At 30.5% G+C, this 27,767-nt stretch overlaps 1 protein-coding gene across 6 annotated transcripts in view; it reads right to left on the minus strand.

The window, feature by feature from the left end:
• LOC113393787 (kinesin-like protein KIF13B) overlaps nt 1–27,767 on the minus strand; it is a 117,404-nt gene that overhangs the window by 41,825 nt on the left and 47,812 nt on the right. For all 6 annotated transcript variants that reach the window (XM_026630842.2, XM_026630838.2, XM_026630841.2 and 3 more), the window contains exon 3: nt 16,210–16,373. In XM_026630842.2, the coding sequence (XP_026486627.2) occupies nt 16,210–16,373 (164 nt within the window). The remainder of the gene's footprint in view (nt 1–16,209; nt 16,374–27,767) is intronic.

The following is a 27,767-nucleotide window of genomic DNA, read 5'->3' on the forward strand; positions in this document are numbered from 1 at the left end:
CATTGCATGCTGTAACAAAAATACGTACTAAATCTACCACTAAAGTAAAATGTATTTGTCATAGATGAGAGTTAAGACAATACTAGATCTATAGTCGTTTTCTAGTCGGAATTATCTTCAAATAAATATATCTGTAACAATGTTACTTGTACATATTAAACAATAGTATATAGTTACGAAATCAAATGTTTAATGTCCAAGTGGGCCAGTTACTGTGTTCAGTTTAATAATTTTATATTACGAGAGTTGTCAAATTATTAAGTTTTTAAATAAAACATAATACCTACCATATTTTTTTTATATAAATTCAAAAAAATATTATTACAAGTGTAAAGTCAAACACTATGATAAAATTAACATTGTATCATGTCTCTAAAGTTTTACTCGACTGTTTCGATTCCTAAACTATTAAGAACTTTTTAATATATTTTAAAAGTCATGTAAAAGTGTGTAGGATCAGATTTATACCCACTACCCATAATTAACACTTATTTCCATAATTTTCACATTATAAAAAGGAACTTGCATGTTCTAAGCGTTGTATATAAACCGTTTAATGTACTACTTACTGTTTTAGTACATAAATTATTTTTGATCAAAAGTAAATATACATACAATAATATTTATGAGCAGTACAATCGTCTGTCATTATATTGCGAGCCAAGTTGAACGGACAAGGAATGGCTCACTAAATGACGCAGTCTATCGGCATTAAACCACGCCCACGGGACAACCAGACATGTAGCGGAAAACACAGATGGTTAGGAAAATACTACTACATGACTCAAAAATATATTGAAAAATGCTAAGTAAATACAGATGTATATTTAAGTGAATTCTTACATAAAATAAATAAATATATATCAAACGCAAAATATTCTTTATTCAAGTAAGCTCATAAAAGAATCTTTTGAATCGTCATTTTACACTGTTGAATTAAATTTAAAGCTACCACCGGTTCGAAAAGTAGATTTTATCGAGAAGAACAGGCAAGAATCTCAGTAGTTACTCTTTTCCGCCATTTAATTACAGAGTATGTCAGTAAAGAACAATTATTTTTTATATATCCTGCCTAAAAGTCAATAAATACTAATATATATTTTATATAGATGTTTTTTCGGTAATATTAGAGCGACAGTCGCATTAATAATAAAATATTAATAGAAAAAAATATGAAAAATCTTACACAAATTCTAAATTCAAAAAATACTTACGTTCTATATCACCTTAACGAATGCAGGATCTACAAGGATTACATAGGAAATTGTAGGGTAACGTGATAGATAGGCAACCGGGCTCAGCCCAGCCTTATCTAATTTGTTTATCACGCGATAAACTTTTGCCAATGCCCTAAGTTATCGGGTCTTTGTAAGGAATCGAATTCAAAGCTTATTCCATAGTAAATTTTACAATGCCCTCGACTAACCTCTTACAATTCCTTGACCTTTTAACTAGTTTACTGATAACAATCAATAGTACCGATTTCTATAAGTATAGGTACTATTTGTAATACAACAACATATATATATTATAAGTAAGAAAGTTTGTTTGTTACGCTTACACTGAATACTCAAACGATCATCATAAAATTTTACATACACCTTGTCTGGGGTACGGTACCTAACCCCTCCCCTCCCTCTCCCTCCTCATACACGGATCGGAAATTAGTATCTACAAAATTTATTATGTACTAGTCTCCGCCATTTTAAAAGACACATTAGATATTTTAATAAGAATTTCGTGGTTTTGAATGACTTATTTATAATGTTGCATAATTTATTAAATAAGGAAAAAATATTTTAAATTTACTTAAAAAAATATAACAATATATATATGTTATGAATGTCTGATAGTTGTCAAGTTTAAGCTGTCACACCCAGACACAGGCAAAAGCGAAATTATGCCAATCAATTTGTAATAAAAGCCATCGACTGATAAAACAAGTACTAAACTAAACAAATTTACCCGTAACGTTTAAAAATTAACCTTATTTACTTTACAATAAAGTCTGTTCTGGAAAAATAATATTGCTAAGCTCTTAAGACTACAACCCTAGGCGGTTGTTCAACCTCGCCTTTAGAGGCTTGTTCTGAAAAATAGGTGAAGAGCCTATTCATTCACAGGTTCACAAGGCTGAGGAGTTACTAGGTAACAATAACCGTCATGTGGATTTGTTATAGCAAACTTTTACGCGTCCAAAATATATATAATAAAATATTTATTTAGTGCTGTACTAAACGCATGAGTCATCCTACACTGAAGTCCACTGAAAAGAAAGTGCATACTCATATAAAGAAATGTATGTCAAATCATTTTACAAACATAACTTACAAGACGCAAAATTAAAAAATAATAATTGGGAAATCCAAACGTGGACAATTCATAATAAAAAAAAACGATTTTACTTATTGCTAAATCTCAAAGTTAAAGCATAAAAAACTTAGCACTTATTGCCAAAACCCAAAGTAAAACAAAAAAAGTCAGCAAGTAGAAGTAAAAACAAGTCTTTCGGTTTTTTATTTAAATAATAATTGAAGAACATTACGTAAGATAGCCATTCGTAATAGGGCGTCGAGTTTATGAAACGAATTTATTTACAAAAAATTGACTCAAATGCTGGTGTTAAGTTGTTGGACTATTTTGCTTTTTTTAAGAAGTAACGAATTGATCTCCATTGTATGAAAAGATCTCTATTATATCAACGGTATGCAAACTATGTTCATTCGCAAACTAACAAGAGTAGAATAAAACAAATAGTGGCCGAAATAGGGCGAAGAGTAAAATCGATTTTAAAACTCTCTCTGTTGCTTTGCATCGTGAGTCGTGCGATATAAACAGAAGTTACGTTGGCCGGTTAGCTTACAGCTTAGATATTAATAAAATTGCCGTGGGGTCGTTTTAAAGACATGCTTAATTAGCTAGTCTCCTCAAAAATTTAAAGCCGTGGCTTAAATAAGTCAGAAAAACAAAATTATCATTCATTCTTCATAAAAAATATACTGAAAATACTTATTAAAATCAATCTGATAATTACATGGCTTTTGGTTATAATAATATAACAATATTATTATTTAGGACATATGTGTAGAGATTACGTGTATTGTTCTTAATCAACGATTGTTTAAGATTTATTTGTTTATTCGGCAAATTGAATTTTAGAGGAACCATTTGCTAAAGCTACGACGTTCGAGATATGTCTGGCGTTTCGAGTAATTGCTCGATTTGTAATGTAATATCTGCGTTACAAGGCATTTAAATTGCTTGAAAGGTTGAGTATAACCATAACAATTGGAATTCCAAAAATTAATGGAAATTACAAGAAAATTCAGAGCACAACTTGAAGTGGTTAAATCAGTTATTTCACCTTTTATATAGTAACTACACTTCACCATATATAAATATGATTGCATATATTAGTATATGCACACTAAATGTTGAATATTATATAATTATTCTTATAAAAACTTTTTATTTAGAATTAAATATCAAATGTTTTTTTTTGCCAATTGAAATTGCCAATTTTTACGAAAGCGAACTCTACCAACGATTTAGAAGACGAGTCACTGAATAAATATATTTTTTGTACCGACAAAACAAACTAGAAACCTAATCATTGACACTGTAATCATTTTTAACGCTCTCAATGTGTCGCCAACTGTAGAAATTAAGATAAGTCATTTGCGCCTGTAATTACATTCACCATTCAGACCGAAACAATAATGAGCGCCGACGCGACGGTCACTATTTATTTCTAATCTGTCAACGCATTACGGGAAACAAATAGATTATAGTGAAATCGTCAAACTGTCGAATATAATCCGTTAACTCATTACCGAATAACAAAAAGCGACGGGCGATTTAAACTTATGGAATAACATAAATGTATGTCGTGTTGTGTGACCGAAACAATCGTTCAGTGACACGGTTGTTCGTTCCACGTTATGCGCTTAATAGGTAAGTCTGTGTAACAAATCAGCTGTCTGCGCTGTGGCGTACGAAACGCGGTTTACCTGTCCACCTCCGTAAGCTACTGGCTTAACTACAGCTGAACATTAGTCAGACAAAGAACCTGATTTAATTGAGAAAATAACTACAAACTGCAGACGGAGGTAAACCGTAATAGTATTACAACGTCCTTTATTTTTTTCTATTTAACTAATTCACAGAGAATCTCTACGGAAGTTAATGATTAAAAATTAAAGATTTATGTTAATACCATATAAAAGTCTGACTATAGAAAAATATACAAAACTCCAATGTACTCTTCTTTAATAATAATCTGAGTAATAAATACTACATTATGTAATGACATTTAAAATTTACTTCAATTTTAACACCATCAATCTTTCTTTTGAATAAAATAGTACAAGTAGAAAATGTTGTCTAGGTATATAAAAAGCTTCACGATTGTCCTTATAAAGACAATCTTTGAGCGAAAAATCGTCAAGATAAGAAAATGATCTCTTAATAGTATAAACATAAAACCTGCATAGCGTCGCAGATGGGGCGTGAAACAAAGCCGTTCGTGGGTTAGCAATGCGCGGTAGCCGCTTTTGTTCTTCGACCTAGAGCCGATCCAACCACGGACGCCGACTGAGCGCTAATTGCTGTTTAATAAACGAAACGGACGCCGCGGATTTCGCTTTCATGCGAAATCTTTACGAGTATTGAATCATTTAACATATCATTCATAACGTTTATAATTTATTATGAGTTTTAATAAATAAAATGAAGTTTTAATCTTTTGAACAGAACGAAATTTAAAATAAAATTTAAATGTGTATTTAGTGATAGTTTGGTTTGGTGAGCTTGGATTTTGAATAAAAGGTCATGCTTTGTTTAGCGATTTACGCTTATTAAAGTAATGAATTATTGATGTAGTTCTTCTAGCCGATTTTAGCAACGGCGAACATTTACGAGGGAGACCAGGTAGCTGCGCTAAAAATATTGTAATGCAAAAATGGGGAACGATATGCATATGTTCTTTCTTTAATAACCTCCATTGGGACGACAATAAGGAGTAGATGGACAGCAATAAGGAGACGACTGGAGAGAGATTAAGTAGACAAAGTAACCAGGTATACTGCCAACCTTGCACAACTCGCCAAATTCGAGGCTGATACAGATATCTTGATAGAAAACCTTAACTGTTTAAGCCTAATCCTATCTTCGAAATAAAAACATCAACCTACAGCCACTTTAAGAATGAAGCACTGTGACTTCAGTAACCATTATTTTATACAAAAGTACTATCGTTTAGAATGTTTTTGATTTATGTAAACCTATTTTTTACATTTTATTAATAATCTATGTTGTTATTTATAAGATACTGTCTCACATCTATTATAATAAATAAGTTTTCTAACATGCTATTTCCTCTACAGCCCACCTTTAAATCGTTTTATCGACGAAACGTTCAAACAATAAATTGATCATAACCGATGTTACATATACATATATAACTATTTAAATTGAAACAAACACTAGAATTGAAAACATTTTCAATATTATAACCGTCAAATATGGAATATGCAAACACGAATCGCAATTTATCCTGAAGTGCACGTGAGTCGTTCAACTCGTTTGCGTGGAAATACAATCGGTTCAATGTTTTCATTTTAGTAATATTTTAAATGTTAACGTTCTTGTGATTTTATGTTTATTTTATAATCATGCTCGTACAAATCGTTATTATGCTTTTACCAAATGGTATTTTTTTACTTTTCCCATTAGTGATGCTTCATACTTGGGACTTTGGTTCTGTTGTAAATAGGGCAAAGTACACGAGAGTAATTATAGAATCACAGTTTTGATTCTAAACAATACTTTAGTGTCCATTAGCTGTGAATGTGAATTTTCGAAAACCCAAACAATAATAAGTCCGATGCAAAATATAACGTTAAATTTGTTAAAATAGAAAGGATTTATGAATGAAAGCGAAAACATATAAATATAAAAAAACTGAAAACTTTAAACTATTTCTATTTTTAGTTTATTTATTTACCGTCAATTCTGGAATAGGACCGATAAATTTTTAGAAAACCTGCATGGTTTTCGCTCCATTTCGTTTACTGCACAAACGATATAAATATACCTTTACATTTCAATGTAAGTTTGAACAGGAAAAGTTATTTACAGAATGTATACTGTTAAATACTTATTCTGAACTTACCCGTGATAATCACGTCATACCTTTTTATTTTATCCTAAATTTAGACTAAATTGCAATTTACATATAAATTTGTAAAAGATAAAGCTTAAAGAGTTATAGGTAAATATATTTTCGGAGAATTTTTACCATTTTCAAAAGAAGGTCTATATAATATATTTGAAGCTTGATACTAATAAATTTGTACATTATTCATTCCGAAAACAGTTTTTCAAACTTGTAGAAGTACTAAGCAAAAACCAAAATAACTCTCGAGACTCTCGAGGCCCTCGCAATATGCACAATATCTCTCATCTCTGTTACAGAGGCGCAGTTATTTTTCATTATATTCATAGTGTATAAGACAAAGGCCTTTTTATTTTTCTCACTCTGCCTTTATACCGTCTACCCCTTGACACCTCGAGTAAAAACAAAGCCTTACGATCACGCTATGTTTTACTTTGTAGCTATTTTATATTAATAGTTATATTTTCAAATTACTTACACATTTATGTTACTTTTACTAAAGAAATTTTCATAATTCTTAACATTCCTCCTACACTTCGGCAAGTTTTTTTTATTTGGAACAGTTCCTAAATCGGAACTAATGAATCATTCATGGTCATTTATGGTCATCAATATATTATCTGTATTTTTTTTATTTTCGTTGGCTGTCATTGGAACACAACCACTCATAATGCCGCGTGATATAATTAATGAACGGGTTGTTTTTACCCATAGAGAAAGCTCTCCCACAAATATTATCAATAATTGTGATACTTATTATGATAATATATTACATATTATGTTTATCAAGATTAGTAAAATAAAAATGTAAATAGAATTAAAAATTGTTCATATTGCACTTCAAAATATAAACAATCAATCAAAATTAAAATGAAACCAAATAAGCAGTCTGCAAATGAATTTTCAATTAAGGAGATGGTTTATTTTCGTACAGGAGTAAATATTATATTGCAACAGGTCTTAAAAAAAACCTTTTATCACGTCGGAACTGCAAAAAAAAACTAGCCAGCAATGTTAGCAATTGAATTTAGTAACGAAGTTTATAATACGCTAATGCAATGTTGAATTTTGTATAACCCTAAAAGTTCTTTGGGACCCTCAAGCGTGGAGACAATTTGAACAAATTGATATTCAATTGACGGGAGGTCGGCGACGAGACAAGATAATGCACTCAGAGTAGAAAACTGTTTCATTTTGCGCAAATGTCGATAACATTAAACTGCTTGGGGATATTGTTTGATCTGTCTAGCAAGAGCTTACGGATTACCTCGAGTATCTATCAGTCTAGATTTAGCTTATTTATTATAGATTACCTAGCTGTCTGACCTGGCTTCAATTCTAATCCATCTAGGGAACCACTTAAAACATACAAAAAATCTCAACAATATAAATAATAAATAACAAACGTATCTACAGAAGAATCATTTACATAATCATATTATGCAGACAAAAATATAAAAAATAATTTCAAAACCTCCTTTTATTTAATTAATGAGTAAATTAAATTAGAGAATAAGAATAAAAAATAAAATGATTATTTATTATATTATCACTGACCATAAAAAACTAAACGAAGCGAAACCTATCGTCCAAAGTTAAGTAATACACAGCATTAATTCTGTCCAATCCATCCAAATTTAATATACGAATATAAGGTAAATGAAAATGTTAAATATAAATATGTCGGAAATGAAGTCATAATCGCAACTATTGGAACGCCAGCTCCATCTATTGGAGCTCGACAGAGTCTACGTCGTGGAAGTCCTCCGGGATGATAGTTCTGCTCGGTCAGGCGGACACTTCAAGAAACTGTCTCGCGTTCTGTATAGACTGTACATAGTGGAATTGAAGTATTTTGAATAAAGAAGTTAGAGTCAGTGTCGTAGTGTTGTAATTAAGTGCTCAGTAATTCTAATTAATTGTGTTCGTAATAAAATAGTAATTTCAAATAAAATCTTTGATTGTCAATTGTTTGTTATTTGAACCAACACTTCTCATAAAGCCCACATTATATAATACGAAATATATTATGGATAAGACTATCGAAAATAGCGATAATCCGACAAATATATAAAGCAACTAACACTAGTTTTAAAGGGAAACTTCTTTGGGAGCGATGAGACCAAGTTTGAGTGAAAAGTTTCTGACGGGAAAATATTTTTACTAACTTCTGACGCGCGGCCCGAGTTCCACGCGTTTCAATTTACTTTATCCTTCATTTAATTAAACAAAAATGCACTAACTCTTGTCTCTCGGTCAGTATTAATCCGGAACGCGAAAGGTCACCATGAATTTCCTAACATAATTAAACTTCTAATTGGAGAGAGTTTCGCTTGCACATCTAACCATTTACGTACGGATACATCAGTCGACCTAAATGAGAAAATTAAAGCACTACCTTAATTACATTTTCAAGACACATAGACTTGATAATTAGAAACGAATATTTTCTACAAAGTTGACAAATACATTTTATTATATTAATCGTTATATGTCTCACACATTTTTCTTTTAAGTGAATCATAATTATAGTTAAAAAAAAAACCAATATTGATCACAATGCGCGCAGTATCTATCATGCTCATCATGAAGACATATTCAACAGTTTTTCACCCCACAACTGTAAACGAAACTTAGTAATAATTATATAAAATATTTGAATTTAACTTTGCCCATAACTCAGTATTGTGGTCAGGTTAGTCGGATGCGGTTATTACAAAGCTAAAAACCTCTGTTAAATCAGTCCGGCTCTCTTTGTGACAAACATCTAGCTCGATAATCCATTATATTAGTCTATACAGCTGTATCTATCATTCGTAATATATAATATGTTTAGGTATATTCAGGATGGTCAATAATTTGTCTGTAGCTCTTTCGTGGCCAAGCCAATGATCCGAATTTGATGAAATTTGATATGAAGCAAGGTTTAACTCCAAAGTAGGAGATATATATATATATATATAGGCTACTAGGACCTACCATAAAACGCGAGCGAAACTGCGGACGACATCTAGTTTGCTATAATATATGATGCTATAGCAGTGTTTAATCTTTTTAGTTTTAATTTATAAGTAAAGTGTTATTTCTTTGCCTTTTTAGATCTAATTTGTAAATAAATAGTTTTGCTGATATAAATTCTATAAAATGAAAATAGATATTAAAAAAAATCATTACATTTGAAATAAACATAGATATTTGCATAAAACACTAGTTACAAGCTCAAAGTATCAAGTGTTTTAAAATATGAAAAATTTTACATAAATAAAAAATCAATTAAAAACAAACACATACGGACTACCTTTCCAAAATATATCTGAGTTTTGACTTGTCTTGAAGACTGCATTATTCCTATCTTAATCGAACTCCAAACGTCAGTCGTTTCTTTCCTTCCACGTAGCACCTAATTTTCATATAACGATACCTAACAAACCCATGTCGAAGGTATATCACATAGTCAATTTTAACGATATGAATAAAACAGCGTTTCAATTCATACATCACAAAAGCTTTGAATTTTTCGAATCAATTTTCCGCGTTGAACCTCTCGTCTTTGAATAGGGAATCAGCAAGAAATATTAACAGTTTTACCGAAGTTTGAACGAATTTAAGGTCTTTCAAGCTATGGTAGGGTTTTTGAGTTTTTTTTTAATTCCGTACTAATAGTTATAGTTATATATATTTTTTTATTTCTTTCTCTTCCGTATGTAAATTGTATTGTATATTCGGAAAACTAATTATGTTATTTCTATATATGTATATAAAAATAATCCCTATTTCCTTTGGTCATCACGAGTGAACGGCTGGACCGATTTTGCTAATTCTTTTTATTGTCTTTGTTAATGTCAGGAGAAGGTTCTTATGAAAGAAAATTCAAGAAAACTTAACAATCATATTAACTTTTCTAATTAACCACCGTTAATATAGCCGTTTGATACAACTGTCATAAATCTTGAAAATCCGTGTTTTTCGCATAGCCAGCCACGGCGCCATCGCCGTGTCGTAATACGCGCCAAAAAATTAAACTAATACTGTTGTGTATCATAAAAAAATATAAAAATAAACACCACGTTTATGAAATAAATTTTCTTTTTCATTAATTATACAAATTCTAATTGAATGTTTATAGCAAAGGCAGGACGTTTGTCTAGTCAGCTTGTTCACAATGACATTATTAATATATTTAAGGCGAAAACTAAAATCATATCGTGTAAAGCGCGACGAATATTACCGCACTAAGTAACATACAAATTATTCTGAAAGCATATTCCGCCATAATTTCTAGCGCAAAGCCTCGGAGAACTTTTATATCACCTGAGCTGACGTTTCGGGCGCCATTCTTTTGCTTCACGAGACCTAAATTAAAGTCTGTTTACGTAAAAAATCCTTTTACGGCATATACACCTTGATTCATAGGCGCTTTAGGCATCGGAGCGTTATAAAACCCGTGGGTGAAGGGAAAAAAAACTAACTGTTGCGTTGAGACTCGTTATTCCGCCTGAGTGAGTGAGTGTTGAATGAAGAATGAATGGGGCAGGCGAACCGTTGGAAAATCACTTTCGATTTCTCCACCGTATTACGGGAACAAAAACTGCTAACTGAGCGTAAACTCTATCTAAAATGTAGTAACATTTTATTAAACCTAGCTACTCTTAAACTTATTTTTTGTTTAATATTACTTTGAATTTCAATTAATATTTGATGTATGTACAAAAAAATTAAAAAGAAATATATTTTCCATCAAATGAAACACGTAAATTTTTCTATCGTGTTTTTTTCCCATTTTAATTTCCAGTTTAAACTGAGAGAGAAAATAAAACTTAAAAGACAATTTCCCACGAATATAGTCTCACCTCTCAACGTACAAATTATTTACGAGTTTTACCCAACGATATGAGCGAAACGGCAATTTCCACATTATACGAGCTTTATGAAACAATATGTCTTGAAATTAACTTAAAGGTAATTTCATGTTGTAAAGTTAAATTATACATATATCAGACCTGACGACAACGGGTGTTCGATACGTATACTTATTTAAATATATTATAAGATACGAGGTATAAAATAAAATTTATATTTAGTATATTCGGTAAATTTTAACAAAGTTTTTACTGAACTCATTTTAAAAGCTTGTGACTGAAACGAAACATGAACTTTTGAAAAAAAAAAAAAAAGGGCAAACTAAATTTATGTTATAAAAACTAAAGTTATGAAACGGAAGTTCGAAGTTTTATTAAAAATTAAGAAAATGACAATGAAATTTTTTGTCACTAATTTATTTAACCTTTATATTATTTACGATACATTATTACAGAATTGTTATTTACATAATACCTAGTTCTGAGTATCTGTAACATAATTTTTATATTTACCTTCATCTAAAATGTATCGAAGGAGGGCAAATCGTGATGTTGCAAGTCCTTATTGTATCAAGAGTAACGAATAATTATTTCGAGGAAAACAATTAAGAAGGCGGGCGTAATAATTAGGCTCGGCATTAAATGTATTATAGTATACATTAGTATAGGTTCGATTAAACTTCTGTTACTTGTATAAATTTACCTCGAAAAGCTTAAGATTGTTTTCCAAGTAATAATAAGGTTAAACAAAATAAATCTACTGTTTAACTATAAACACTGCGTTATAATCGATACCTTAATATACTGCATAACGTACCATATTGTAATTTTCGGAAATAAATACAAAACTTCTTTGTTTATATATTTTTTAAATAACCTCTTATTAATAATAAAACTTTATTTTAGGGTATCAAGGCATTATATAAAGTTAACTACCAACATCTACATTTTCATAACTAGAAATCAATGAAAAATCACTGAAAAACATGTTACCTAGATAGCTGTTATCATTTAAATAAAATATTGAAAAAAAAAATATGCATGATTTATTTATTATAAGTTTCGCGTGTCAACAAATTATACTTACAAAGTACACACACATAAACATTCATTAGACTAATGACATACACGTAATTATAAAGCTCCGTAATACTTTTACAGAAATGCGGATGAAATTAAAACAAATGCATATTTAGAATCATAAAAAGATAATATTTCATGAGATATTTTTTTAAATAGCTAGAGATATTGCAGGTCATATTTGCATTCATGCATTTACAGAAAAATGATCTATAAATAAAGTTATGTTATTAAAGTAACTAATGTTTTATTATAAAGGATGAGGTCAGTTTGTTTCATTCGAAAAGTATTTTTTCTGACAAATAACGAAACATTTAAATAATATAGGTAATACTGGTTTTTAGTGCTGAGATATGTAATAAGCAACTTAAGTTAAGAACCCGCTATAAATCTACGACACTAAGGAAAGTTGAATGCATTTTCAAAACTTACATGGAATATTAAAAAGGCATTTTCTTGTTGAATCGCTGTCACGAGACGACATCGATAAAAACGTTTAAGCGCCATAAAACCAAGGTAGGGTTTAACGAACATCACAAGTGAGGCGATATAAAGCAGACATTGAGATTTAACGTATCATGACTTTAACGCTACTCGTATATTTTGAACCGTAGTTTCAAACAGACAAGTTTATCGTATTATTGGGACTGCTTCAAAGGAATCACGTCATGGATACCAACAAACTCGCTCGCTCACACGATCGTTTAGAAATTAGTAAACATTCGTTTGATTTTTCTTCATCAAAGTTTCCTATACTAAGACATGTGGAATAATTTCCATTAGAGTTAAATGAGTAGGTGTTTGATTGTTAATTTAGGAAGACAAACTATACAAACGTTTCCTGATAAATTTATAATAATAACATTAAATAATCGTTAAACGTTTATTAATAAAATACATAATCTGGAGACCAAAAACAAAATGAGCTAGTAACTACTACTTATTCTACTGCCAGCCCAACACTTTGTATTGCTGTGTTCCAGTTTGAAGGATGAGTGACCCAGTGTCTTTAATAGCACATAGTGACATAACATCTCATTTCCTATAGTTGTTGGTACGATAAAAATAATGGTAAATATATCTTGCAGTTGCAATAGCAGTACTTACTATCAGACTGTTTGTCTGCCTTTATATATTAAATTTAAAAATATATATCTATAAATATATTGTACATATTGGTAAGTAATTCGCGTTACATATTGTTTTAGGAATCAATTCTATACCGTCAGCGCTTTCTACTCGTAACATCCCTTCGCAATTTTTTATTTACGTGAGGGAATTTTTAATAACGCCCCGCTTACTTGACGGGACTTTGACGGTTACACAAAAAGGCCCGAACGAGGGCGTCATTTGTGGCTTTGTTTCTGTCGAGAACAACGCCAAATAATTTCAAGAGCCCTACGTGCAGTATAAAATTTCGTCATCACGTTTCTATTCACAAAAAGAATATCTACGTTTTACGTAAAAAAGTAAAATCTCGAGATCGAGACAAGAAGGTGAGAAACATAAAAAGTAAATTTTCCTTGGGCGATGTTTTCATGCCTCTCTATCTATTCAGGTTAACTCGCTTTAAATGTAGGCGCGCGTGAAAATGCTCTCGTTCCCCTGCAGAAACTTTATATATTTTATTATTCCTGAATGAACTACTTACGTAAATGTTATAATCTCAGCAACTTAACTTTGGGGTTTTCATTCAAAATCCCTAAATCTTTCCAGCAAAAACGTAAATATTTTCTCAAACTGGACGATAAACAAGATTAAAATTACACAACGCCGGCCCACGCCCGCAAATAAATCTCTTAACATAGAAATGTTTCGTCAGTTATGCAGAACGTACAAAACAAATTATCCGAACTTTAATACCTTAAAATCATACTTTATTATTAATCTCTGTTGACTGTTCTTATTTAAAAAATATATTTTGTCACAATTTGAATATATTACATCGATTTGAATACAGGTAAATATTTTTTTAACAAATTGTAATTTAATTGAAATATTTATCAATTTTAAATTTCTAAATTTAAGCAAATATTGAAAATAATATAAACAAATGTCAGATACTATATGTATGGAACCTACTTAATATAACGAATCTTTATTTTATTTAATTGAAAAGTAAAACATACAGATTGCAACAAAAAATGTTTAAAATGTAAGAGCAAGTTATATGTGTCCACGTCTTAATTACACACATATAAACTTTCAATGTGTAATTGAAACCTAGAAACAATCTCTATGAAGTATTTCAATTCACGTATACATAATGTATAATGCACCTATTTGCTGATCGGAGACTTGGCAAGTCAACACATGATACCCACCGTCTTCTAGGCGTAATCTTCTCAAACAGGGTTATTGCTCCCGTGAGTCACACGAGCGAACTAAATAGGTGCAAACTAGACAATGTTTATGAAATAATTTATTAGAGTTTATTGAATTAAATCACTACATATTACTAAATACAGTCATCCCGCCGCATCTATTCATGATAATCTCAAAAGTTTGCAGTAATGGACGCAGTGATTCGTGAGGTAGGTTTAAGTGTATAATTCATTAAGCAAATAATAAAACGACGGTTGTTGAAGTTGCCAGAAAAAAGTATGGCGTTCAATATAGATATTATGATAGAAACGTTTTATGTATCAGCTAATTAAATATAAATAAGCTTATCACTTGAACCAAATTTTAGGTTGAAAATAAAAAAAAAAGTGCGTTTGTATATATATATGCAAAATTCGTACATACAAATGTCATTTGAAAATCGATATTTTTAGGGATATGGTAAATACTAATAAATTCAGCCGCCGAAATCTACCGACTCTGGGAAATAATGGCAACAGTAAACCGCATACTAAAATTGTAATATTTTTATCGAGTACTAGGAATACTAGAGTAAAGTAATATATATCATACAGATACATCATTTTGATTTACATTGATCGGCAAAGAGAGCTATTTTGATTAATAGAATTTGTAGAAACAAAATATAATTATAAAAAACAAATAAAACTTCAAATGAACTATGTATGTCATATATTAATTTATTAGTATGTATTATTGAGACCGTATATTATGATGTTCTAGTGTTTTTCACATATACCTGTGAATATTAAATCAAAGTGAACTCAATACTCTAAATGCAATTTAACCACGAAAACCAGTCCTAATATCAGGCTGCACTTAAACATCACATCCAATTACAGTAACTGGCAGCATCAACACCTACGTCCTTAAATATCTCGCAGCTAGAACTAGGTTTAACATCCGGCACACGTCACAATCTCGGAAGCCAACGGCAAAGCGATGTCTCGTTACAGGAGTAAAATATAGTCCGATTGGATTGGCTCTATACGTTTTCGTACATACTCGGGGTTACTAACAGCGAAATTCGCTTAGCTACGAGGCTATCAGTTATGTCGAATAAATTGGTATGTTCTCGAGTTTTTTTCTATATATTAATAAACTTTTACCGTGGAAAAACTAAGCTACAAAACGATTATTTTTATTACAACATGCTCATCATTATGTTATTAATTCCGGAAATTACTAATTTAATTAATCTACTGACCGGTGTTCTTTTACACATCTTTGTAGAGGAAATAATTAGCTTAAAAAATCATCATTATTTTTTTGCGTCCAAATATTTTCTTTAGAAATAAACAACTCGTATTTTCGACGAACAACTCGTAACGATTCAATACCATTACAATAGAGTATTGTGCAACGACGTATATTTAGTAATAGAAACCTTACGTGTTACGTATGCATGATTATATGCCATAAGTTATATGTTATCTTTTGATTTGAAATAAAAACACAAATAATAATGCATAACCTGAAATACGTAAGTTATAAGTTGTGGCATACCGAGACATAGCAACGCGAATAATACGCGAATATCTCATATATAAGCGTATTTTTGAAACACATACAGGTCTGAGTTGGGTCATACCAACATCATTAATACTGAAATGAGCTGGGTTTCTTTATCTCTAAGAATATATTCAGTAGTGAGGCATGGGTTATTATTACTGAATATTTTTTGAATGACGGCTACATTCATGCATTGTATTTAAATAGTTTATAACAAACCTGTCTGTCCATACGCGAAGATGCAGGCATTGTATCCTTCGAAAGCGTTGTCCAGAATATCTCGACCTAGACATTCGAAAACTGTCTTCTGAGAGGCGAAGTTGGGCAGCGTGGGATCCAGTGAATAGAAACAGTGATCGAATGCGAACGTCTTTGGTTGTTTCCTAGAAGAAGAAAATGTATTCTGTATTATAATGAAACAAGCATTCTGATCATACTGGTATAGGATTACTATACTCAAGAGGAGGCTTCAATCCTAAACAGCAATAATCTTAGGAGGAACTGTTCATTTTTTTAGGTATTTATTAAAATTTAAAGTTTAACAATTATATTCGTGATGCAATTTTTCTTTGGAAATTTTGTAGAATAATACTATTATAATATTTCTAGAGTTAAATGCGTTACTCGACTAGCTGCAGATAAAGTCGGTGATACCAGCTTATTAAACAATAATCTAATTTAAAACTAACATGTAATTTTTTAAATCGATACGTCAATAAAAATAAAACTTTTAACAATAACGATTACTTGGATTTGTTTACAAAACTATCTTAATCAGTTACGTGTAGGAATATTACAAATAATAATTAAATCTTGTAAAATAAATATACATCAAGATTCGTAAGAGACATAGTCGTATAAATTTACAATATGCGTTAAATGTTTCGTTTATATTTATAAAAATTACCCGTCCCGTCGAGTAATTCAATTATTTTACGTCCGAATATTTCATACAAGGGTCATTTTTCAATTTAATTAAGGTCGAGGTTATCACTGGCACTTGTAACGTTTATATTAAACGTTTTTATTAATAATATCAGTTTTGTTATTTGAAATATAGGTAAATATTATTTTAAGGCATGTTTTTATTTATATGCCATGTTAGTGTATAAAGATATACTATATGTTATTTTCAATAGTGAATCGGCAACCTGTTAAGTGGCCCCGCGGCCCCGCGGCCCCGCTCGTTCTTGTGCACTTCTTACACCACGGGACTACGGTAATTGCTGTACCTATAATTACAACGAATAACTCACCTTACAAACATTAAAAATATATTTTGCCGTTTGAGAATAACAGATAAGTTAATTGTAGATGGAATATAATAAACAATTTTATTTAAGTAAAAGGCCATTTAGCTTGAAGACATTTTCAATGCTGATTGTTATGATAAATGTTTTCCGCTTCGTCATGGTTGTGAAATCGTGCTTGTACCGACACAAATGCATCATGTGCAACAACATTGTCGGCGTTTAGGCCAAGGTCACACGTTTGAATTCATTTGATTTATTAAACCGAGATTATATTAGATATTATAAAGACACTGTTAAAGCGATTTAAATCTGTAAATCCTTGGTGATAAGATTTTGTGCAAGTCCGTCTGTGTAGGTACCACCCACTCACCAGATATTCTACTGCCAAACAGCAGTACTCAGTATTGTTGTGTCCCGGTTTGAAGGGTGAGTGAGCCAATGTTACTACAGACACAAGGGACATAACATCTTAGTTACCAAGATTGATGGCGCATTGTGTAAGTCGATTTCTTACAACGCCATTGTCTACTGGTGGTGACCTTACGCTTACGATCAGGTATAGGTCCATTTGCTCATCCGCCTACCTATATCATAAAAAAATAGTAGTAAAATTATATTTAAATTTAATTTTTTTCTATGATTAATGTAAACAATCAATTTAAACAACACGGATACCTAACTCAAAAACAGACGGCACTTTATGTAAATGAAACATTATTTTCTAATTAAATATTATATTTCTCGGGTTTAATACAATACAATATGTTTGGTCGGTCCGAAGCGAAGTTAATGTAACGCAACCCAAACGCTGTACAAAACTTTATCGTTGTATTAAATTAAATATACGTACACAACAATAAAAAATATTTAAACATATTTCGCATTAAGGCTTAATGCGAAATATGTATAAATATTTTTTTTTTTATTTGCATTTAAATGCAAATTAAATTACCGTAAAAATCGTAATGCGCTTGATTGTTTTTTAAATTTAATTAGCTAATATTATATTAGTCATGACTATAACTACAAAGTGTGTTTACAATAAAAGTACCTACTAATTTTACTTTATCTCATTATAAACAGTTAGAGACATCATATTTTTGCAGTATAAAATTATTCATAGCTGTAATTGTAGTAAGCGTTTTTACCGTTTCATACAACGCGAGATGGTTTATTTTAAAAACTGAAATAGAGTGTTAATAGTTATCTACTTCAAAACTTCCGACAATTTTATCACAATTATAAAAACGTGGCAGCAAATTTTCCTACTAACAACTGCACTAGGAAGCACACATATCAAAAGTATATTAAAACAAATTATACAATTCTATTAAAAAAATGCTTTGCCCATTTTTATTTTATACCTAACGAGTTTTAAAATGAAAATTATTTAACGAATAATGTTTGCTATGTAATTTGATTTAATCTTTTGTTAATTTAAAAATATTATTATAATACGTAGGTTTTAGTATAAGGCTATATTTTTATATTAATAATTAATATAATACGTACGACAAACACATACGACAAATCGAGAGTATCATTCCTAAAATAAACTTAAAACTAAATTAATTACTATAATAACGTAACTGTTTTTTTTTCTTCAATTATTTAGATATATATTTAAATAAAACCTCGAGTCGTAGAACCACCCGCAATGGAAACAGTACGATTATAATTTGTACTTTACCGCTGATAGAGAAAGCGAAGAGACTTAAATACTACTCGTAGTAGAAATAACGAAGATATTAAAGACTTTTGTATGGGAAAAGCTATTGTGCTATTTCCTGTAATCCGGACAGCGAACCCCTCCCCGCCCTTTTGTTATTAGCTCGACCGCTGAACGGTTATATTCATTTCTTCTAAAAATCTTCTAAGCAAAACGGAAACCTTATATTTATTTTGTTTATTACACTTGCATATTTTGAAATACTTACTTTTTACGAGAATTATAAATATATGTTCATAAAATACAGTGTCTATTAATGTAATAATTTTGAATTACAAATTTTACCACAGACATTGATAAAATACTTTTTAACGTGCTGATTTATAATTAATTAATTCATTATAGAGGCTGTATAACATAGCACATACAATTTAAATAGTAGGCCAAGGTTAGTTAAAAAAAAATACGTAGTAGAGTATCCGTCTGAGTTCAGTAGGCGCCTCCCACTCTTCAGTTTTTCTATACTATTAACTAGCAAGATTTTGCAGCATTTCTATACGAATAGGTATATGCGTTAGTTTAAGTACAACATCCGCTTTGTAACAACTCATATTTTCCGACGCAGAGATAATCGAATCATTCCTATTACCGATTTATTACTGATTTGTTCATCTCCTATTTTATAATCAGTAAATAATTACATGTACTATTAGAAGTAAAACCAATGTTAGTATCGTTACCATGAGAATAAAATATTTAGGTATAATGTATATATCTTACCAAATTTTTATGTAACGAAATAGGTTACATAATGTCTTTATGAAACGGCTCAGTATGACAAACAAAATTAACACACAAGAATACAAAGCCGCCAATTATTTTAACTCACTGAAATAGGTTTATCTGTGCCTAGCATATATTATCAGATAAATTAAAAGATTGTATTATTTAATTTAGAAACTCTTTACTATGGATGACTTATTTAGAACAAATATATATAAAACTAGTTGTCGCCCGCGTCTTCGCTCGCGTTTTAGGGGTTGGTCATTAGCTGTTTGTCATAAAAAGCTTATGTAGGTACTTCCTAAGTGTGTTTGCTTCATACCAAATTTCAAATTGGGTCCAGTGGTTTGGTCGCAAAAGAGCAATGAACAGGCAGAGATACTCCGTATTTATAATATTACTATAGATATATAACTTTTGTTTAGTCAGCTAAAATATTCTTAGCATTTGAATAGAATTTTCAGGGAATACTCTTAGATTTCATATTTGATACAAATGCCTGAGATAAGATTACCTCTGCTCATTAAAACGTGCATTATAAGAGATAAAAGCGTTGCTTAAATCGTTATGGTACGCCTAACTGTTGGAAGCTAACTTATCATCAACATGGGGCCCATATTGACTTTTATGTTTATTTAAGCAGTTAGTCTAACTACCAGACAGTATATGGTCATGTTTGCCAATAGGCACTAGCACTTTCAGCGTTACAAATTATTCCTTCCAACGTCGATACATGCCAGACAATAAGGTGTAAATTGTTATGGTCCTCGTGAATGTCCTTCACATTATATAACTTGAACTTCAAACAGGAACGTAACTACTGAACACGTCTTGACGCGATCTACATATAAAGACCGTCAATACCATAAAAATATATTCATTAAGAAATAACAAAAATTTTAAGAATGATGGTGTTTAGCGGAAAAATAACTGATGAGCGAGCCCCTACAGAGTGAATGTACCTTACATTAGGCGATAACTACGAGTAGGTATTATTTAAATCTTATTGTTTTCTACATAAAACGGAATATAGGGCATAAATCGTTTGGTGATAAATACGTTTTTGTAAAAGTATCACACTGTATTTCAGTTGAGCTACGATATAATTACGAAATATCTTAGATATAATAATGTCCTTAATCCGTAATACATTTCGAGGAAAGTGCAATCCGACGAACTTAGTTCAGCAGAACTCAGTGACTGTCCAAAATGTCTAGACTGAGTAATTGATTGAGGACTGCTTAGTTCATCCGTCGTTCGTGGAATATAGATAAGTGATTAAGTCAGATGTATTACGTGGTACGTTACGCTCTACATCGTTCTGTTAGAGCCTTTGCTTTGACAATAGGCTTCGCTATAAATTTATAATAATATATAAAATATATATAATACGATGCTTAATGTAGTCTCAAACGATACAAGTTTAAATTATATCATATCGATAAAATCAGTAAACTGTAAGAGGCGAAGTTTGCGCGGTACTTATTTCCCACGTACGTTTTCTTTACATACGAAACTACATCACAACTTGTTAATAACATCATCCTAACTTTTAGATCGGTTGCTTATTGAAATTATTTTCAGTAAGAGTTTGTATTTAATTTCCCTATTCTTATAGATAATATATGAGAGAAATATTACAGAATAACCACAAATAAGAAATACAATAAATAAGGGTCAAACAAATATTATTAAACTTCACAAGGAACCTATCGGAGAATGAAAGAAAAAAGTTTCACCCTTAATTTCATATTTATGGTAAAACTTTTGGAACTTTTTCAAAAAATGTAAATATTTTCTCATCTATACGATTTTGGAATATTTTAATACATGAATATTAAAACGAATATTTGGAAGACCTTATTGATAAATATAATTTAGTAATATCAGTATTTTGGCAATATTGCAGCGTGACAAAAAACAATAGGGTATTTAGGGATTGTTTGATCATTTCGAATTAGTTTAGTTTAGAGATAACAGTTTAGAGATAATTTATAACGGATTCTGCATTGAAAGTATTCGATTTGTTTGAATAGTTACGTATCTTTCTTATTTTTATTTTTCATAATCTTAAGTATTTGAAAACAATTAAAGAATAAATACCTTATTATAATTCAAAAACGAAAATTATAGTTCGTTTCAATAACGTATTTCCACAGTTATCAATTATAGATCTCATACTTAAGTTCAAATCCAAATACATTATTTTTTTTCGAGTTATCGATCAAAATTTATAATAGGTAGGTAACTGACATTTGGACGATGTGATGTTAAGTGATATATTATATTAGCGCTTACATCGCCAATGCGCCTAGGAACATGAAGACACATGAAGTTATGTTGCCTCTAATTATACTGGATCTCTACATGAAGGGTGAGTCCCTACAAACGGGAACACAACAATACCAAATAGAGCTGTTTAGTGGTAGAAAAAGTACTCATAGAAAAATGAGTTCATTTAGAGGTTAATTTTTTTTATACTATATTTAATTATAAATGAAAAATAATATTTAAAAAAATATTAAAAGAAATGTAAAATGTGTTTCTCGAAATTTTCCTCCTGCATTACCCCCTTTTCGAAAGTCCGACTCGAAATGAAAGTTTATTTCTAACAACAAACAGATAACACTTAAAATGTACTTAACATTAATTATCTCCATACATTTTAATTACTTACTCATAGTGTGCATAATATATTCAGCCCGTAAGGACGACGAAAGTGCTCTTTGCAGGTTTTCTTTACCTTGTAAGTAGTCGTTAGTGTCACGACCCGAGACACGAATAGCTTAAATAAAGGACAGTAACAATTTTACGAGTATAGCAGTATTTACATAAAAAAATAATTAATTAAACACGTCGTTGTCATTAAAGCACGTAGTTCCCGTAGTTGTTATTTATACAGTTATTAAAATTATTATCTTTGAACGTTTTAAAATTATATAACTGACAGAATAAGCGAAATTAAATTTTAATATTTATTTTGAAAATACGTTAATAAAAATGGCATAATTTTACATATATCCATATTTCCATACTAATATTATAAATACGAAAATAACTCTGTCTGTCTGTCTGTCTCGCTTACGCGCCAAAACTACTTGACCGATTTAAATGAAATTTGGTACACAAATAGTCTAAAGCCTGAGAAAGGACATAGGCTACTTTTTATTTGGAAAAAAGTGCTGTAAAGAATTGAAAAGGCGGATGAAAGGTTGTAAGTTGTTGAAAGTATTGTCATGTTTAGAATTTTTAGAACTAGAAGCATAAAACTTATATTTTAGGCTGTACACTTATAAACTAACATATCATGACACCCACTCAGGAGGGAATTTTGGATATTCTACCCCTAAATGGGTGAAATAGGGGTTGAACGTTCGTCTGGAATTTTTTAAGCTAGAAACATGAAACTTTATTTTTGGGATACTGATCAAAAATGAGTACTTAGATACGTATTTAAGCGTTTCTGGATATTTTACGCCTAAGGAGGGAAATTGGGTTAACATTAATACAGGTTAGTCTGGAAGTCTGTCATTTTTTAAGTTAGAAGCATGAAATTTTATTTTAGGGCTACCGATTAAAAATGAGTTGATTCGCATTTAAGAGTTTCTGGATATTCTACAATGTGGTATACAAAGAGTTCTTAAATATACGTAATAGTTTAAGTTAATTTGTAAATATATTCATATTCCACGCGAGCGAAGCCGCAGGTAACAGCTGGTACATATATATATGTCATTAAGGTGGTGGTATACGCTACAAACTATCTCGTTAACAGCAACAATAGCCTTTGTCAAACAGTGAGACAATTATGTCCTGTATTTAGTCCTGCTGTTCGATTTACTTCTGAAAGACTTGACCGATTGCGATTATATACACACTTTATTATTTATTACATATTTTAGTGTAACTGTTTTATTGAGAAGGCAATTCATGTCTATTTCAAGATTCCATATATGACGCTATTATGGAGTTATTAACAAAATACTTACTTAAACACAAAGAGTAGGCGAGTTAGCAAAAAATATTAAAATTATTATATTTTCGCAACCAAAGCTGCGAATTGATTTATCAGTAATTAATTAAATTGCAATAATAGCAGCCCTTCATACATATAATACTCTCGTGTTCTTTTAAAAAGTAGGTTACATAAGTAACATATCATAATATTCTATTTCCCTCTGTAATACGAGGGCGTTGTTACGTAAAATTGGGCAACAATTTCAATTTAAGTTCCGGCATCGCTTTACAATTGCATATTATTAACATGAATAGTAAACTTCAGCTGTATTTCTATTATAAAACAAGGTTCAAAATTTGACTATCTATTTTGAGAAAGCCATGCCAAGTCAATTGCTTTAAGCTTGATGCATATAGGAGCCATTATTTTCCCATTCATTTTTATGAAACAAATACATATTTAAAATACAACATTTACAACATATTACTTCAATAAAATACAATATATCTGATTTAATTAAACAATACCGAGAAAAAAAAAGTGTTAAGGGTTTCATTATTGTAATATTAAATAAAATAGAAGAGGTATTAAAAACAAACCGTGTACGAGGGATTAATTCCAGTTACCGTAGTTAAGGGAAGGTCAGACACCCGCCTTTTGTATTTTAATCCCCTTAAGTAGAACATCTAATGCCCTTAATGGTTATTCGATTACAATACACCGAACTATAATTTCCAATTTAATGTAACCATGAAAAGAACGAAAATATATTTATAACAACTACCTACACCAAATGGGCAGTTCAAAGAACCGGAATTAAGTTCTATTACTTTGCATTTAAGCAAAACATTTTAGTCTTTCCTAGTCTGAATATACTTCATTTAAGTGAAGTTTTCTTATAATTAACCATAAGCTACCATCGTCGGTCTGTTTAAAGATCCGAAATAAGTAACTGGTAATTTACTTACTGCGAACCAAATATTTTACCGGCTAGAAAATTAACGAAAACTTTTTTTTTTATTAAGTATAGATGATACTTTGGCATCTGAAATCTGTTAACTTTGCTTAATATAAGCTCTTAAATCTATTCACGAGTTTAAGTCAACTATAAAAGGATAACAGTTTTTAATCTAGCGTCTAATTCTATGTTGTTTATAGCTTTTGTGGGTAAAGATACAATAGTCGTAAATGCATAAGGAGCGCGCAGTGACGCGACGACAGGACGCCGGAAGAGTCCACAAAACTCGCCATTGAATAGTACCCGTTGGCGGTTTGCCAGATACTTATTCATCAAAATTGCAAAGCAATGACACCAAAACACCCAGTTTTAAAACCGAAACACCCCGCGCCAGAATGTTTTATGACGCCAATTGCAAAAGTCGTAAGGCATACGGTACGATAGTTGTGACAGGCGCAATTTTAATACGGATGATAAAATCTTTCGACGTTATATTTGTTATATATGCAGAGATATACATGAAATAAATATAATTGTACATCAGAGTTGTAGTGAATTAAACTTTGCCAAAGTGAATGAGAATATAACGAGATTCGGCAGACCGGAAAATTGCTGCTTTACCCTGTAAACTACAGAATCATTGGGATACACGATACGCCTAAAATTAGGCCGAATCGCCACTAGATCTCCATTAGCGCAAATGCTATGTCATTCGGACGCTGCGAAAAACGGATAACAAATTTATTTGGGCTTCGTAGATACAGTGGTATTTATAATATACCTACGTGTCCAGTATTCGTAACCGAAAGCGAACTCTTGTTATTTAACGATGTACATATGGCTGTTTTATATCATATTATGATATGCGGTTTTCAACCGCGTTCATACCTTTTTCAAATTATTCTTTTCCTCGGGCATTTCGATACCGTTTACTAATATAAAATTTTGACTGACACCGTACCTCATTATGTTATAAATTCGGATTTCACAAATAAATCTTTTATAAAAAAGAAATTGTTAATTGAACTGTGCTTAAGATTAACAGCCAATCATAAATAAGTTCATGATATTTCGTGGAAACATTTATATGAATAGTTTTTTTTAGCATTCGTAAAAGAAACCTTAATATTTACCTCGTAAATACAAACGAATACAATTATTTGTAGCTTCTGTGGAGGGATCAAACTAAACCGTAATGTAAAGATAAAACTTTGACATACATCGTGAGAGCTCCACACATTGTTGCGGCGAGGACTAGATTGAACTACCACATGTATATGAAAATTTTGTTCACATATTTACCCACATATCTTTGTTTGTGGGTAAATATGTAAACAAAATCTTCTCTTTCAAAGGAAATAATAGAAAAATACAAACATAATATTTACTACATCGATAGATTTACTCTGTTAAAGAAACTGTGATTGCTATAATCACGATTAAAATATAACAATATTAATCATTTTTAATGGAAAAACTCACTTACATATAAACATTAAATTCTATTGATATGAAAATTGTAGTAAAATTTTAAGCAGTTTGAACAACTCCGCTAAAAATAATATCGTCCAACGAAAATAATTAATTCGCGGAGTGATATGTTCTACATATTTTAACCCAGTGAATTTTTAGGACCGAGCTCGCTACAAGAACCTGATACCGTAACAAAGGTCAGGTCAGATATCAGAGGTTACGTAAGGTTTAGTTAGCAAAAAAGTCTATATTTAGCATAATAAGTAGTTCACACTTCATACACGCCTCAATATACGTATATACTGTAGTAATAGTCACAATTTAAATGTCGATTTTCGCGCTGGATATCGGACAACGGTAAATATATTCATGTTTAAGAAATACAAAATATATTACGCGCTCAACGTTCGACTTGAAGTCGCAATAATAATAACTCAAAACTCTACATAGATATAGTATATTATAAATAGTTTAGACTAGACTAGATAGGATACCATTTAAAGTTTAAACCACTTAACATTAACTAGAATTGCCACTTATTATGCGATATATTATTATAATGATAATTATGCTAAAATAATCATTACAATTCACTTAAAACGTAATATTTTGACTGAATGACTGGTATACCGGTTTTGCTCGTAACTATATAGGTAAACTATAAAATAACGATATAAGATAAACTTAAAATTTGGAAAGACAATCGTTTCGTAATTTATAGCGCACAAAAATGAAAAAAAAATTGAAATACAGTCTTTCGCTACGTTTCGTAATATTTAAACTTCATGCAATCGATAAATTCTCGGTGTTCTTAATTTAATACACAAATAAATACACTCATACACCTTTTCTGAAGAAGAAAAAATAATAATGCTTAAAACGTATGTTTTAACAATATATTATTGTTTATTATCTACATCCAAATGCCGGCAAAACAAGAGTAAAATAAATAAACTTAAATTGTTTATATGCAAAATTACTTCTTAATGATACTATATTAATTTAAATTAACGATTTAAGTGCAAATTACATTCAGGTTGAAATTTATAAAGGTTAACAGATAAAGGTATGAATTAGATTTCTCTTGAACACAAAAATGAAAAATATAGCGTGTTTATCCGAGCAGAGTTTATCTCGTAAATTCAATTTTCATTTCATAAACGACCTTTAGAAATTTTGTTTGGTAGAAATTTGCTCACAAATAATTTTATTCTAAATATAAATTTTAGTCGGTTTTATTTTGTGTCATATTTATTTTAAATTAAAACCTTTCTGCCATAGACGACAACACATTTTATGAAATATACACAGAATGCAATAATATAAGCATATAGGTAAAGATTAATATTAAATAGAAAGCGGTGCAATTAATTAATAAAAGCATACACTATGATATAGCTTCGTATATAACTTTCAGTTTTAATAAGTGTTTGGAAACGTAAACTTATAACAGCAAGTTTCCAACTCTACAAAGTCATCCTTCTTGTGTAAGGTATTCGTTTTCATAAGCAAATATTTTTAACTAGTTTAAAATTAAATTTTGATATTATATTCAGAAATAATACTTGTAAAACGTACATATAGTACGTAAACGTACATATAGTATGTAATAAACCTTTTACACGATACAATAATATAATACACGAAAAAAAAAACACAAAATTAGTATTAATTTATTTCCAT

This window comes from Vanessa tameamea, chromosome 2 (genome assembly GCF_037043105.1).
Source record: "Vanessa tameamea isolate UH-Manoa-2023 chromosome 2, ilVanTame1 primary haplotype, whole genome shotgun sequence".
NCBI lineage: Eukaryota > Metazoa > Arthropoda > Insecta > Lepidoptera > Nymphalidae > Vanessa > Vanessa tameamea.